The sequence below is a fragment of the Schizosaccharomyces octosporus genome (assembly GCF_000150505.1).
Source record: "Schizosaccharomyces octosporus yFS286 unplaced genomic scaffold supercont6.2, whole genome shotgun sequence".
In the NCBI taxonomy this organism is placed as follows: Eukaryota; Fungi; Ascomycota; class Schizosaccharomycetes; order Schizosaccharomycetales; family Schizosaccharomycetaceae; genus Schizosaccharomyces; species Schizosaccharomyces octosporus.
Window position 1 is genome coordinate 2845120 of NW_013185620.1, and position 15330 is coordinate 2860449.

At 39.1% G+C, this 15330-nt stretch overlaps 4 protein-coding genes across 4 annotated transcripts; 3 read left to right on the top strand and 1 right to left on the bottom strand.

Moving 5' to 3' along the window:
- Positions 1 to 58: 58 nt before the first annotated feature.
- SOCG_00709 (TTC27 family TPR repeat protein) lies at positions 59 to 2880 on the top strand. Its single transcript, XM_013163129.1, has one exon. The coding sequence runs from the start codon at positions 373 to 375 to the stop codon at positions 2815 to 2817; it is 2445 nt and encodes an 814-aa protein (XP_013018583.1). The 5' UTR covers positions 59 to 372; the 3' UTR covers positions 2818 to 2880.
- On the top strand, positions 2834 to 3451 carry SOCG_05731 (uncharacterized protein). Its single transcript, XM_013164083.1, has one exon. The coding sequence runs from the start codon at positions 3043 to 3045 to the stop codon at positions 3256 to 3258; it is 216 nt and encodes a 71-aa protein (XP_013019537.1). The 5' UTR covers positions 2834 to 3042; the 3' UTR covers positions 3259 to 3451.
- SOCG_00710 (cell wall protein Gas1) lies at positions 3335 to 5482 on the bottom strand. The gene has a single exon (XM_013163130.1). It carries the CDS (start codon positions 5143 to 5145, stop codon positions 3532 to 3534), a length of 1614 nt encoding a protein of 537 aa, XP_013018584.1. The 5' UTR covers positions 5146 to 5482; the 3' UTR covers positions 3335 to 3531.
- A 2385-nt stretch (positions 5483 to 7867) lies between these two features.
- Positions 7868 to 15022, top strand: SOCG_00711 (1,3-beta-glucan synthase subunit Bgs3). Its single transcript, XM_013163131.1, has one exon. It carries the CDS (start codon positions 8961 to 8963, stop codon positions 14427 to 14429), a length of 5469 nt encoding a protein of 1822 aa, XP_013018585.1. The 5' UTR covers positions 7868 to 8960; the 3' UTR covers positions 14430 to 15022.
- Positions 15023 to 15330: the final 308 nt, after the last annotated feature.

Genomic DNA, 15330 nt, shown 5'->3' on the forward strand with positions numbered 1-15330 from the left:
TGTATTTTGTCCAAGCGTAACTAAAGACGTGATGTTTCAAGCAAGAGATGCTTTCAGACCGACTCTGAAGCTGTAATTAGCTATATTAATTTGGTTTACTTATTTGATTGAATTTGTTAATTAAAAAAAGTAAAACCATTCTTCTTGAATGTAAAAGGGAAAATACTGTAATTTTTTGCTTACTAAATTCTTCGAGTAGAGTTGCCTACATATTCTTGGCCTTTCCATACATTATTATTCACGGACAAGTGGGTCACTGGAAAGCTTGGCAATTTTTTTCTAAAGTATTTTTTTACATTTTACTGGTTATTTCGGGGTTTGGTTTTTGGATTTTAAACGGATTTCGCACAAAATTTTTTTTTGATTTACACAATGGCACCTATCGCCGATAAAGCAGTTCTATTTGGATCGCATTTACAATCTCTCGACAATTTCAACAATGTTTTAGAGGACACACTCAATATTCCCAAGTTTCTCTGTCAGTATTGGGAATCCGATGCATTCAGCAAGGACATTTCAAAAGAAGACTTTGGAGATACAGCTATTCAACTATTGGAATATTTTATTCAGACAAATTATACTGGCCCGTTCCTTCCTATTGATCCAGTTCATTGGCTTCCCCCAAGTCTTCGTAACCACGAGAAACTTCATGCGTCTATCTTGGAGGCTTTAACGGAAGAAGGTGAACGCCCTTATCATTTAACACCCAAACTTTTATTCATATTACTTGCACAAACTTTGTTTGAATATGCTCAAAGCTCCAAGCCCGCCCATATCTGGCATCGCATTCGTTTGGACTTTCTCCACCAGCAGCTACTCAGAAGTCATGTTTCTGTTCTATTTAACCGAATTACAGAAAATGCGCAGCTACTAAATGGCTATATTCAAACACAAGACCAAGATACACAAGGTCGTTTTGCAATGGAGCTTGGATTGATTCAATCCTACTACGACAGAGATGCTGCAGCTTTGCAGTTATTAAAAGATTCTGGTAGTATCATGGGCTTCAATTTTGAACTTACGGGTGCCGCTGGCCGAAGGACTAAATTTCAAACATTTGACACCTCACAATTGGTTGTTTTGGCAAAGTCTCGCGATCGTAATTCAGGAACGCCGCTTTCTGAACAATCCAAAACACAGCCTAAGACATTTAATTTGAATGATGACACCCTTTTGGAAAGAGTTAGTTTCAAAGAGGATTCAATGAGTTTGGGAGTTAAAGAAAACGTGAATCCTCTACTGGCAACGGAGGATCCAAATCATCCCTCGGAATTGCACCCTCTGGATGCTTCTCTTTTGTTAGCTTTTTGTCATATTATAAAAAACAACAATCCCGATGATGGTTTAACCCGCGAGGAAATGTCTCCCTATGCTGAACGAGTGTTAGTTCACCCAATCAACTGGTCAGTGTATACCATGGGTCTATTAGTCCGTGCTCGACTTGAAGGCTTTAAAAGTAGAACTGTCGAAAGAAGTGTTTTACAGATGCAAGCTTTGTTCGACCAACTCAATGATGAACTTAGCTCTGGCGCTTCTACCGACGACGTAGACCAACAAACCAATACCGGATCATTTTTGCCAAAACCAAAAGAGGAGGGAGAAACTGCTTCTTTGCAAGAACGTTTAGCCTATTTCTATAGTTTACGTTTACCTTCTCGTTGGCAATTAGAAGCTGAACTTGCTGAACGCTTCGTTTCCGTGGGTGCTACTAAATCTGCACTGGAAATCTATGAACGTTTGCAGATGTGGGATCGTGTCGTCGTCTGTCAGTGTTCTCTCGATCGTAGTGATTTAGCTGTACAAGTTATCGAAAGGCAACTAAGTATCGATCCAAAGGAACATTTATTGCGTACTATGCTTGGAGATATCCAAAATGAACCTAAGCATTACATGGATGCCTGGGAACTTTCTGGTGAGCGTTACGCTCCTGCTCAGCGATCGTTGGGACGCTATTATTTCAAGCAAGGTGAGATGATGAAAGCTATGGATGCTTTTTATAAATCTCTTCGTATCAATCCGTTGTCACATCCCACTTGGTTTACCTATGGATGTGCTGCATTGGGCGTGAAGAATTATGATGCTGCCATGGAAGCTTTCACACGTTGTTTGTCAATCAGTCCGGAAGATGGCGAAAGCTGGAATAATTTAGCAAGTGCAATGCTGAAGGCAGACACTCATTCCAAGAAAGAGGCCTGGCATACTATCCAACAAGGTCTAAAGTACATGTACGACAGTTGGCGCGTTTGGGAAAATTATATGTTAATTTCTGTTGATGTGAACCAGTGGACAGAGGTTATTCGTGCTCTTCGCCGAATTATAGAAATCAAAAGCAAAGCTGCAGGGGAGAAAGCAGTAGATGTTCAGTGTTTAGATTTAGTTGTCAGTCATGTGATGCAAACTTGTGATGATGATTCAGCTGGTATTGCAAAGATGTTGAACGAATTGGTAAGGATCATTATTCCTTTAATTACGAATGACACTCGACTTTGGAAAATTATAGCTCGTTATAACCTTTGGAAGAGAAAATATGCAGAGTCTTTAGATGCTACTATAAAGTCTTATAGAATCTTGATATCGAGTCCCAATATCACAACGGATGAGGCTACTTGGAACAGAACGGTTGCAGACGCGTTAGAACTAGTGGAGGCGTATGAGAATCTTGGCGAAAAACCTGGAAGAATGGGTGGTGTAGTTGCGAAGGATTGGAAATTTAAATCTCGAAGCATCTTACGTTCCTTACTGGGAACAGGCAAAGATTCATGGTCTGAAACTGAATCGTATCAAAAGATATTAGAAACTCTTAAAGAACTTCGGTAAATTTCATGTTAGGTCGATAATATTCAATTATCTTGCTTTTATTTATAAGCACTTGTCATCAACAACTGTAATTTTTATTTTGCTCTCATAAATTTTGAAATGTATAAACCAATGTTCTTGTTAGCGAAAGTAAAGATGGATAAAAGTACTTTTTGAGTACGCTTTCATCGGGCATTCCTTTTTCATCCGGACGGTATTCACCATACAAGTACACTTCTCATCAGGATGGATGCGTCTTGTCAAAAAGAAGCCTGCAGCTTACAAAGTTGCATACAAAGAAACCAGTATAATCAGAATAAATGTGAAGCATACATTGACTCTCTATTGAGATGCTGCAATTCATGGTATTTACAAAACGGAAGTGAGAGCAAAGAATCACCTCAATCTTGTCCTCAATACTCTATACTACTACGCCAGATGAAGGATCGACATATCCTATGAGAGCCTCATGAAATTTACAATCACCACGATAATAATATGACTTCTTCACTACTAATTATTTACAAGCACTGTAAAGTATACAACCACAAAATATAATTTATTGAAATATCTAAAGAAAAAAAAGAGAAATAATGAGATATAAAGGTATTTGAGGGAACGTACATATCATCGAAAACAAACAAGATATAAAAAAAGATGTAATAAACGTACAAAAGATGCATCAGATGCAACACAATGATACAAAAATGCAATCAGAAAGATCCCTGTTTACATTTAAATGCACAAAACGGCAACACCACCGACAACCATGGAGACCAAGGCAACGAGAGCGTTGGTGTTGATAGAAGTGCTGGCAGCACTCTTTTGGTGACCAGATGTGGTACCGTTCTTGCCATTAGAGCCACCACCACCATAGGTACTGGACATGTTGTCAGTGCCGTTACCCTTGGAAACAGCATTGGCATCGGGGGTAACAGAGATAGGCTTGGTACCAGAAGAACCAGCAGCAGAAAGGTAAGACTTGCAAGCACCAGTAGCAGAAGCGGCAGAAACAGAACTGGCAGAGCCCTTGAAGTCACAGCCACCCTTTTGTTGGTAGTAAGCATCCAAAACGTAGTTCAACTTTTGCTTAGAATCGCAGTAGCTGAAAGAACCATACTTACCGGGGGCGGTACCGTTAGCACTGATAGCATCGCAATCGATCTTTGTGCAGACGTAGCTGAAAAGATCACCATAGTCGGAAGAGTCAACGCCGTCAGCGACAACACATTGTCTAGTCTTGTCCATGCACTCACAAACATCCTCAGAAGGAGTAGGAGGCAAGTCAGTAGCAGCCTTCCAAGCCTTTTGGGTAGCAGCGCAGGATTGGCCGGAAGAAGTGAGAGACATGGAAGAAGATTGAGTAGGAGAGGGTTGAACAGAGGCATACATAGAAGAAAGATGAGGGAAGTCAGTAAGAGTGCTGACGGAGTCACCACTGACACTAACAACACCATACTTGTTGGCAGCTTGGAAGTATTCGTAAGCGACACCACCAGACCAGACATCAGTCATTTCATCACTGAACAAAGCCTTAACTTCGGTAAACTTACGAGGACGAACTTGGATGCAACCGAATTCACTGAAGAAGACGGGAACAGTGTAGTTTTGGAATTCCTTGGTTCTCTCATCATAGCCAGAGCTGTGAATGCTGCTATCACCACACCATTCGTAAATGTTAATACCGTAGAAATCAACAATGTCAGCCTTGTCACCGCAGTCAAAGTAGTGAGACATGGGGACACGAGTTTCTTGTTCATCATTGGTGGAGTAACCGACGGGAATTTGACGGTGACCAGAGTTGACAATGTATTGCTTAACATCACGGACGGCAGCCTTGACGAAAGCAGCGGCATCGGTGTTGTTTACGTTTTGAACAACCTCATTACCAGCGATGAAACCGAGGACATTGTTGTAAGGGGCCAAAGAGTCGACAACATCGGTGTAGTGCTTGAACAAGTCAACAGACCAAGAGGGATCTTTACCATTGATGGAAACGTCAGGACTAGACAAATCGGAAAGTACGTAGATTCCATTGTCATCGAAAATCTTCATGCAATCATCATGGTTGGAAGAGGAGTTGACACTGTAAACACGGATGGTGTTGACAGAGAGTTCTTTCAAGTACTTGACATCACGTTCGCAAGTACTCTTATCGGCGAGAGGATCGACGTATTTTTCATCACCGTTAGAGTCGGGTTGGTAAGCGATACCCTTGATGAAGAAACGGGTACCGTTCTTGTTCCAGAAATAGCGACCGTCGACGTGCACGGGAGGAACACTAGCTTGAACCAAGTTGCCCAAACTGACTAAGCCAGCGGCAGCCAAAGATAAAAGAGAAAGTTTCATTTCGAAAAAGAATGAACCGGTTCAAAAATGAACGTTTGGTAGAGAGTGAAAATGCTAAGAATGAAAGACAAAAATAATAAAAAAAGAAAGGAAAAAAGAAATTTGTTAAAAATTTCTTAATGCAAAAGAACCCGTTTCAAAAGAAAGAAAGTGGGTATTCTATTCTAGAATATTTTTTTAAATTCCCAAATATATATATATATATATATATATATATTAGTATGTGTGAATGTGTTCGTGTAGAACGCGACCTACGCGTTGAATGAATATATATAGAATATATATATATATTCTCTGGATGAGAAAATAAGAATGGTTCTACCCGTTTCCGAAGGGGTCTGACAAATATATATATATGTTTGACATCCGTTGGGGGCGGCCCGTTGTTGTGGTAACCAAATAACGGATGGAAACGTTACGTTTCGTAAATAAATAATGTATGGGATGAGATGAAAATGAAGAGAAATTCAATTCAATCCATCATAAGAAGAAGAAAAAAAAAAGCAAAAAGCAAAACAGTAGATTCGTTCAAACAAGGGGAAACCCATTCCAAAAATCCAAAAATAAATACATGTAAATAAAATGAACTGATGCTTTTCATTTTTTCTTGAAAAAGCTCCCCCATTCTTCTTTGTTTTGAGTGTTGTCGTTTGTTTACATGAAGCAGATAGACAGACAGACATGGCTTGGCTATGTTGGTTGGTTGGTTGCTATAGCAATTCATGAAAAACCCTTTTAGACAGCATGCAAAATACAGAGACATAGAGAGAGGCTCAGCACATCATAATTGTCATTGTCATATGAGCCTCTTCCTCCTTCCGGTGACAAGCCCAGAGAGGAAAAGCAGCCACCGTCGAGTCGAACCTTAAATTTTTTTCCATCGGCCAGCCAAGAGAGGGGTGGGGAGGGGAATTGGGAGATTGAAGAAAGAGAGGGTCAGTCAGACTGAGATGATGTTGTTGTAGATATAAAGCACCAGCGCGGCTCCCGTAGTATCCGTCGTCTGTCGTCTGTCGTCTGTCGTTTTCAGTGTGGCACCCAGCACCGGTAGTCTTCCTTGGTAGTAGTATTTTGGGGATTGAATCGAACTGGACGGAAGGGTAAGGTGGAGCTGATGGGGCTAGTAGAAGCGCTAAAAGAAGAATAGAGTAAGCTTTTTACAGAGAGGAAGAGAGGGAGAGACTAGCAGTAGAGAAAATAACAAAGAGGAATTCAAGACGAGACGAGACGAGACGAGACGAGACGAGAAGAGAAGAGAAGAGAAGAGAAACGTTGTTTTTTGGAAAGAAAAAAAAAATAGAAAAAAAAAAGAGACAAGAATCGTTGAAAAAAACTATTGATAAAACAAGGAAAAAGAATTTCTTCTTTCTTTTTCTTTTTCAATTCTTGTTTCTTTTTTTTCTATTTTCTATTTTCTATCCGATAAACTCGTTTTTTACTCGAGCAATAGTTACAGAATAGCATTCAAGCATATAACCAAAAGCGAAAATAAAAGAACCAAATTTTTTTTTATGTTTATTTTTATTCTACTTTTGATTTGATTTGATTTGATTTGCTTTTTCTTTTACTTTTTCTATATCTGGTCTCTCGTAACAACAATTCAAAAAACAAAACCTCCAACAAACGAAAATATGTGAATTCTTTGTCTTAATCTATAGCAGCTACACTACACTAAACTTTACAACACCCGAGGAAGAAAAAGGACCCTTTTTTATAATCCCGATTATAATCTCTATTACAATCCCGATTATAATCCATATTACAGTCCCTTCTAAAAGCATTCTTCTTTCGAAAAGAATAATCGACCTCTTACAACATTGCTGTCTACACCTGCGCTGCCTCCCTCGCACATACACACACACACACACACACTCTCTCTATTGATGTTGAAAGAGGTGATATGATAATGATGGCTTGGTTGGCAGTGGCCGGACCTCGAATCAAAACAAAAGACTCTGTAGAGAGAAGCTTACTGGATTTAGAGGTTCACTATACCAGGATTGTAATTGACTAGAACGAATTCGAGTGGGTTAAAATGTCCAGCTTGCTAACCTAATCTTTGTCCTTTTTTTTTTTTTTGGTGTTTTGCAAATCATTGATGTGCATTGTTGCAGTTCACAAAAGGAAAGAGAAAAAGAAAACTTGCTGGTACATAGTTGCATTGCATTACAAGTCGCAAAGAAGCCGCACAAAAAATCAACAACAAAAATCAGCAGAAAGCGACGTGAAACGACACAGAACGACACAACAAATTTTGTAAAAATCGTAGAAACCGTCGGTGCTTCTTTTTTCTTTTCTTTCTATAAATCACAACTCATCTTCATCGTCGGTACTCTTCTCAATCTGTCAACAAATAGTTGCTGCGACTCATTATCTCTAAAGCGACTTCTTCGACAATTCCACTATGGGACTTTGTTTGTCTTACCCTTTCTCACCCACGAATTAACGAGAAGGGTCCCGCTCCTGCAACCCCTCTCCCCTCACACTCTAAGCCCTCTGAGATCATTCATGGAGAGCAAGAAAAATACAAAAATCTCTTTTTTTTAAAACAGTTTATATATTTTTAATTTTTTTTCTATTCATTCATGTATTTTTTATAGCCGGTATCTCCTTCAAACGTGCTTTTCCGGAAAACATCGTAGTTTGGCTATTTATATTTTATAGTGATTCCTTAGTTTACCAAGAGCGAAACACACCTTTGCACATTTCTTACTACAACAAAATAATAGCAAGGAAACGCTCGCCTGAATACTTCGGAAGATATTTCACGTTTGGATTTGTGAAGGATTAGTACAAAAACACTAATCCATACTAATTATCTACTCATACCCAAAGTGAACGGCGGCGTTTGTCTTTTTGTGTTTTTCTTTTGATTCTCTCTTTCTTTAAAAAGACAATTTAAAAGAAACACAGATTTCAAAAGCTTTGCTGGCTTGCTTGCATTTTTCTTTTTTTTTTTTTTTTTATTTTCGTTTTTTTTAAGGTAAAAAAAATAAAAAGTTGATACACATCATCTTTTCTTTCTTTCTTTCTTACTTACCTACCCTTTCGCTCTCCCGTTTTTGCCGAACTGAACTCTTCTTCTCTCTTTGAACTGACTCGTTCAACAAACTAATATTTCCTTTTCTTGTTTGTTTACCTGTCTTTTCGTCTCCTATTGTTTCGGCTTTTTTATTTTATAACTTAGAAAAATAAAATAAAAGGATTGAAACAAGTACAAGGACGTGCGACTCTCTCTTTTTCATTAAAACGCATCTTGTAGAATTTTTTCCATTTCTCGCTTTGCGTTGTTTGATCCGTTCGTCTCTTTCGGTTCTTTATATTTTGTTTTCTATATTCCCCCTTTTTTGTAATCAGCTTTTTCTTTTTTTTAATTGCTTCACTCTTTTACCACAATTTCTCATTCTTTGATTTTCCTATCGTTCCTTTCGTTTTTTGCATTGTATTCTGAAAAAAAAAATTAACCGTATCTTGTTTATTTTTCGGTTTCAGTTGTGCCCATAGTTTCTTGACTTTTTAATTTTGCATTTCCTTTGCTTTCAACACTTTTGTTTATACAACCGTTGAGGCTTTGTTGATTTTTGCTCTTCTTAGTTCTTATTACCAGTCTTTCGATCTATGGTTAAGTTCTTTCCTCACATCTAGGATTCTCTTTCCGCGACATTTTGTAACAACTCAAAGACGAGTTTGTCTCAATTTGTAAACATTTCTCTATTGTATTATTCTCTCTCTCTCTCTCTCTCTTACTTAATCTTTGCTTTTTTACTTTCTTTACGCTTTTTTCTATCTAATAATCCTTTGATTAGCTCTTCCTAATGTACCCATATCAAAGATCCGAGGATTCTTCCGCTTCTTCTCTTCATGGAGCAAGCGAGGAAACTCCTATCAACTCCAATTATGGTTCAGAGGCTTATTACGGCGGTCGCCATACACTATCGCCCAACATCAATCCGTTTATCAATGAGCATGAACAGGATGATGCCTATTCTGATATCCTCGAAGAAGTTCCCAATGAGGATGTTGCCTATAATTCTCCAGAGAGACCCAGCTCTGAAGAGTTCGTCTCCCAAGACGAGTCTAATGTCTCCGCCGGCAGTTCTTTTATGTTTCCCTACAACCGGGGACATCCCTTGGCTAAGCGTCATGATTCTATTATGGTCGACGAATTTGGCCATGAATACATTGTCGAAGGTGAAAGCATTGCTTCCACCGACGAAGCAATAGATTACGATGCTTTGTATGCTTCTTGGACTGCCGAGAATAAGGCTCCCATCCTTGCCCTCGACATTGAGAATATCTTCATCGAGCTTGCCATGAAGTTTGGTTTCCAATGGGACAATATGAGAAATATGTTTGACTATCTTATGGTCATGCTTGATTCTCGATCCTCCCGTATGGCTCCTCAAGATGCATTACTATCCTTGCATGCTGATTACATTGGCGGACCTCATGCTAATTTCAAGAAATGGTACTTTGCTTCCAGAATGGATCAATTCGATTTTGCCTCTGGTGTGCCTTCGTTCATTTCTCGTGATCCTTCTAATCAAACGCCCGCCTCAGATCTCTCTGGTGTAAATGCTCTTTGGATTTCTCGTATGGATGAACTGTCCAATTATGAGCGTATAGAACAATTGGCTCTTTATCTTTTGTGCTGGGGTGAAGCCAACAATGTTCGTTTTATGCCTGAGTGTCTGTGCTTTATTTATAAATTAGCCTATGATTACCTGATTTCTCCTCAATACAAAGAGCAAAAAGATCCTGCGCCTAAAGATTATTACCTTGATCATTGCATTACTCCTTTATATAATTTGCTGCATGATCAACAATACGAAATTCGCAACCAAAAGTACGTTCGGAAAGAAAAGGATCATGCTGAAATCATTGGTTATGACGATGTCAATCAAATGTTTTGGCATTCTAGTGGCATAAAGCGCATCAAGCTTCTTGACGGTTCAGGAATCATGAAGGCTCTTCCCGCTGCCAGGATTCACTTGCTTGATCAAGTCCAATGGAGTCGCGTTTGTTACAAATCCTTTAGAGAATCTCGTACTTGGTTACATTTTATAACCAACTTCAACCGTATTTGGATTTTGCATTTCTGCGTCTTTTGGTACTTTACTGTTCATAACTCTCCCACTATTTACACTCGAAACTTCCACTACTTAGAAAATACCCAACCTGCTCGTGCCGCCCAATGGTGTGCACCTGCTCTTGCAGGTGCTGTTGCCTCCTTCATCAACTTTTTGGCACTTTTGCTCGAAGGTTATTTCGTTCCTAGAAGATCTCCTGGTGCCCAAGCGGTCTTGCCAAGATTAGCATTTGTAGCTGTCTTGCTTGCTTTGAATATTATTCCTGCCGTTTTCATTTTTGGATTTTCCAACGACAGGCAACAACATTACAAAAGTCGTGAAATTGTTGGTTATGTTCATTTCTTTTTCTCTGTTGCTTGTGTTGCCTATCAGACCTTTGTACCTTTATCTGGATTGTTAGGTCCAAGATTTAACCGCGGAGGCTCTAGAAAGTACCTTGCTAGTAAATATTTTACCAACAATATTGTAACTTTGCCGTGGCGCCGTTTCCTTTTGTCTGTGTGCTTATGGGTAACGGTTTTTGTTGCAAAGTTTGTTGAGTCTTACTACTTTCTTACTCTTTCGGTTCGTGATCCTATCCGATTTCTTCAAAGAATGAAACCCTATGATTGCTATGATTATCTGATTGGCTCAAGTCTGTGTAAGTACCAACCCAAATTTTTATTGTCGCTTGTTTATCTCACCGACTTGGTTTTATTCTTCCTTGATACTTATCTATGGTATATGCTTATTAGTACAATTTTCAGCATTGGATATTCCTTCTCAATTGGTTCTGCCATCTGGACTCCTTGGCGTGTAATTTACTCTAATCTGCCTAGACGTATCTACTTCAACTTATTGTCTTCTAAGTCGTTGTCTACTGAATTCAAGCCTAAGATTTACGTTGGTCAAATCTGGAACAGTATTATGATTTCGATGTACCGTGAACACCTACTTTCATTGGAGCACCTTAGAGGTTTGTTGTACGAACAGGTTGGATCTGAGTATTTTGGAAAACAAACCTTCCAGTCTCCACATTTTTTCATGGAATCAGCTAAAGGAAAGTCGATAAAGAATAAGTACTTTCTGGCCACTTCGGAGGCTGAAAGAAGAATCTCTTTTTTTTCACAGTCGCTTTCTGCGAATCTGCCTGAGGCTATGCCAGTTCCTAAAATGCCTTCTTTCACTGTGCTAATCCCTCACTATAGTGAGAAGATTCTTCTCAGTCTTCGCGAAATTATTCGCGAACAAGATCCCATGTCCAGAATTACTCTATTGGAGTACTTAAAACAACTTTATCCTAACGATTGGAATTGTTTTGTTCAAGATACAAAGTTGATGGCTGGTGAACCTAATCCCATGGATAGCAAGCATGAATCTAGCCTTGACGGATCGAAGAAGAAAAGCAATTTTCTCAAAGAAGATCTTCCTTTCTACTGCATCGGTTTTAAGTCAAACGCTCCTGAATATACTTTGCGTACTAGAATTTGGGCTTCTCTTCGCAGTCAGACTTTGTATCGTACCGCTAGTGGTATGATGAATTATTCTCGTGCTTTGAAATTGCTTTATCGCGTCGAACACCCTGCATTATTGGAGGAATGCAATGGAAACTTTGAAAGACTCGAGCATGAATTGGAGCAGATGGCTTATCGTAAGTTCCGTCTTTGTTTGTCCATGCAACGTTATTCGAAGTTTACTCGCGATGAATATGAGAATACTGAATTTCTTTTGAGAGCTCATCCTGAATTGCAAATTGCATATTTGGATGAAGATCCCGCTGAGGATGGTGAAGAGCCAAAGGTTTACGCTACTCTTATCAACGGTTTCTGTCCTCTGGAAAATGGTCGCCGTTTGCCAAAATACCGTATTCGTCTATCTGGTAACCCCATTTTGGGAGACGGTAAAGCTGATAATCAAAATATGGCTCTTCCATTTGTTCGAGGTGAATATCTTCAAGTCATTGATGCTAACCAGGACAACTATATTGAAGAATGCTTAAAAATCCGCAGTGTCCTCAGCGAATTTGAAGAGATGGATGCAGTTACTACCAATCCCTACGCTGCCTCCGAGAAGGCTAACTGGCCTGTGGCTATGGTTGGCTCTCGAGAATACGTATTTTCAGAGAACAGCGGTATTTTGGGTGATGTTGCTGCTGGTAAGGAGCAAACTTTTGGTACTCTATTTTCCCGGTCTTTAGCCTTAATCGGCGGTAAATTGCACTACGGTCATCCTGACTTTTTAAATACAATCTTTATGACCACTCGTGGTGGTGTTTCTAAAGGTCAGAAGGGTTTGCACGTCAATGAGGATATTTATGCTGGTATGAATGCTATGCAGCGTGGTGGACGAATTAAACACTGCGACTACTTCCAATGTGGTAAGGGTCGTGATCTCGGTTTTGGTACTATTCTTAACTTTACTACCAAGATTGGTACCGGTATGGGCGAACAATCGTTATCGCGTGAGTACTTCTACTTGGGAACTCAATTACCGTTTTTCAGAATGCTTTCATTTTATTATGCACATGCTGGTTTTCATCTTAATAATGTCTTCATTATGTTATCAATGCAGTTATTGATGATTGTGTTTGTTAACTTAGGTGCTATGTACCGTACTGTTCCAATTTGCGAGTATCAAGCGAGCGGAGCTGTCAATCAAGGATTGTATCCAAGTGGTTGTTATATGTTAAAACCAGTCTTGGATTGGATTCGAAGATGTATTATTTCTATTTTTGTTGTTTTCTTCATTTCGTTTTTGCCTTTGATTGTACATGATCTTTTAGAAAAGGGAGCCCTTCGTGCCATCTCTCGTTTGTGTAAACAAATTATCTCGTTTTCTCCCATGTTTGAGGTGTTTGTTACTCAAAATTATTCGCAGTCTATTATTACTAATTTGACTTTTGGTGGTGCTCGCTACATTGCTACTGGACGTGGATTAGCTACTACTCGTGTGCCTTTCTCAGTTTTGTACTCCAGGTATACTGGTTCTTCTATTTACCTGGGTGCTCGTCTATTGTTGATGTTGTTTTTTGGTACGATGACTGTGTGGAGTACTCATTATGTCTACTTTTGGTGTACAATGTTTGCTCTAGTTATATGTCCATTCCTTTACAATCCTCACCAATTCTCGTTCGTTGACTTCTTTGTTGATTATCGCGAATTCCTTCGTTGGTTGTCTCGTGGTAATAGCAAGGGACATGCTCATTCCTGGATCGGCTTCTGCAGATTGGCTCGTACGAGAATTACTGGTGTACAGAAGAAGCAAAAGGGGTCACCATCTAACAAACTCGCAATGGACACTCCTCGCGCCAGAATAACAAACCTATTGTTCACTGAGATTTTTGTGCCCGCCTTTGTTTGCTTTTTCACTATCACTGCTTATACTTTTATGAACTCCCAACCTGGATTGGAGGATGCTTCTCGCTCAGTTAACGGCTTTGTTCGTATTTGGATTATGGCAGCATTGCCTATAGCTATTAGTATTGCTATGTTATTTATATCATTACTTGTGTCATGTTGCCTCGGCCCCTTGATGAACAAATGCTGCAAGCAGTTTGGTGGTTTCATGGCTGCTATCTCGCACGGTGTTTGTGTCGTTGGGTTGGTGTTTACCTTTGAAGCTTTATGGTTCTTGGAAGCATGGTCACTTTCTAAGACTATCTTAGGATGTATCGTTATTATTTCGATCCACCGATTCCTTTTCAAGTTGGTAGTTGTATTCCTTCTTCCACGTGAAGTGTCCGGTGGTGAGACTAACTTTAGCTGGTGGGATGGAAAATGGATCAGCAGGGATATTCCCATGAAACCTATCCAGTTTGTGCGAGAGTTCTTCTGTAAGATCATCGAACTAAATCTGTTTGCTATGGACTTTATGTTGGCACACTGCATCTTGTTCTGCATGGTCCCTGTACTCATAATTCCTTTCGTGGACATTCCTCACTCTGTATTATTGTTCTGGCTTCAACCAAGTCGTCAAATCCGTCCTCCTATCTACACTCGTAAACAAAACCAACTTCGTAGAAGAACATTTTATCGCTATTCACTTTTGTTTACGCTTCTCCTTTTAACTTTTGTTGCAATGATTGTGGTACCACTCGTGCTTGATCATAAATTGGGTTACACATTCAAATTTGCTAACTCCAAGAAGTTCTTCCGATTAATGCAACCTACGATACGTCAAGTTATTATCAACCCTAGTAAGAATACTACTGACTAGATGTGACTTGCGTTCATACAAATCTTGCAAAATATGTTGTTGCTTAAGCTAAATCTGGATAAAAGAAGTTATGGGATATGTATCGTCTGAGTGTGAATTCTCAGGGTTTTGAAATTGCAAATAATAATTCCGCTTGAAACGGAAATATGCATAAAAATCGGGTCAGTTCAGTTCTTTTATCTCTTTATCCACAGTCTACCGTCTAGCATGAATGAATGCTGGAAAAACAAAAGTTTGTATATGCTCTATTATCTAATGCAAATTTTATCTCTCGTTTATAACGTAAATATTATGGATACTTATTTGATTGCATTGATCCGTTGGCGAACGGATCTTTCTTTCGCTATATCTTTTTTCTTTTATATTTTTTGCTTTAAGGCCGCCCTTTCTGGTCTAAGTGATGGGTGACCGCTTGACGTGGCATCCAGACTCTTGTAAATAGTCTTCGATTTCTTATTTCGTTCTTTTCCTTATTAATCATTATATTTTATTTCGTAGATTTATACTCTATTCTATTCTATTCTATTCTCAAATGACATGACTGATGTTTTTCATGGTAACTTGCAAGATCTTCTTATGTATATGAACTAGACTACTTAATTGTATACTAAAGCTATATGGAATATTGGTGAGAAGACAAGTGCGAGAATGCGTTCTTTCTTCCATTATTGTATACGTTCCTTACCCATGCAAGTAAAACGGAACCTCGCAAAACAACAGCACTGTATAAGATCGTTTGGAGAAAATTTCCTAAAGACAGGTCAAACGAAGGCATTTTCAAATTATGAAGAAGAGAGGAATTTTTTCAGGTAACGATTCGCCGAGGTAGCAAATATTATTAGCCATCGAAACAAACTTCGGGCGGAAGCGAAGTTAGTGTGACTGCTTTATAGTGAACTCA

Bases quoted from the DNA above. Each gene is read 5' to 3' on its own strand.
- SOCG_00709 (XM_013163129.1), top strand. From the start codon at position 373: ATGGCACCTATCGCCGATAAAGCAGTTCTATTTGGATCGCATTTACAA.
- SOCG_05731 (XM_013164083.1), top strand. From the start codon at position 3,043: ATGGATGCGTCTTGTCAAAAAGAAGCCTGCAGCTTACAAAGTTGCATA.
- SOCG_00710 (XM_013163130.1), bottom strand. From the start codon at position 5,145: ATGAAACTTTCTCTTTTATCTTTGGCTGCCGCTGGCTTAGTCAGTTTG.
- SOCG_00711 (XM_013163131.1), top strand. From the start codon at position 8,961: ATGTACCCATATCAAAGATCCGAGGATTCTTCCGCTTCTTCTCTTCAT.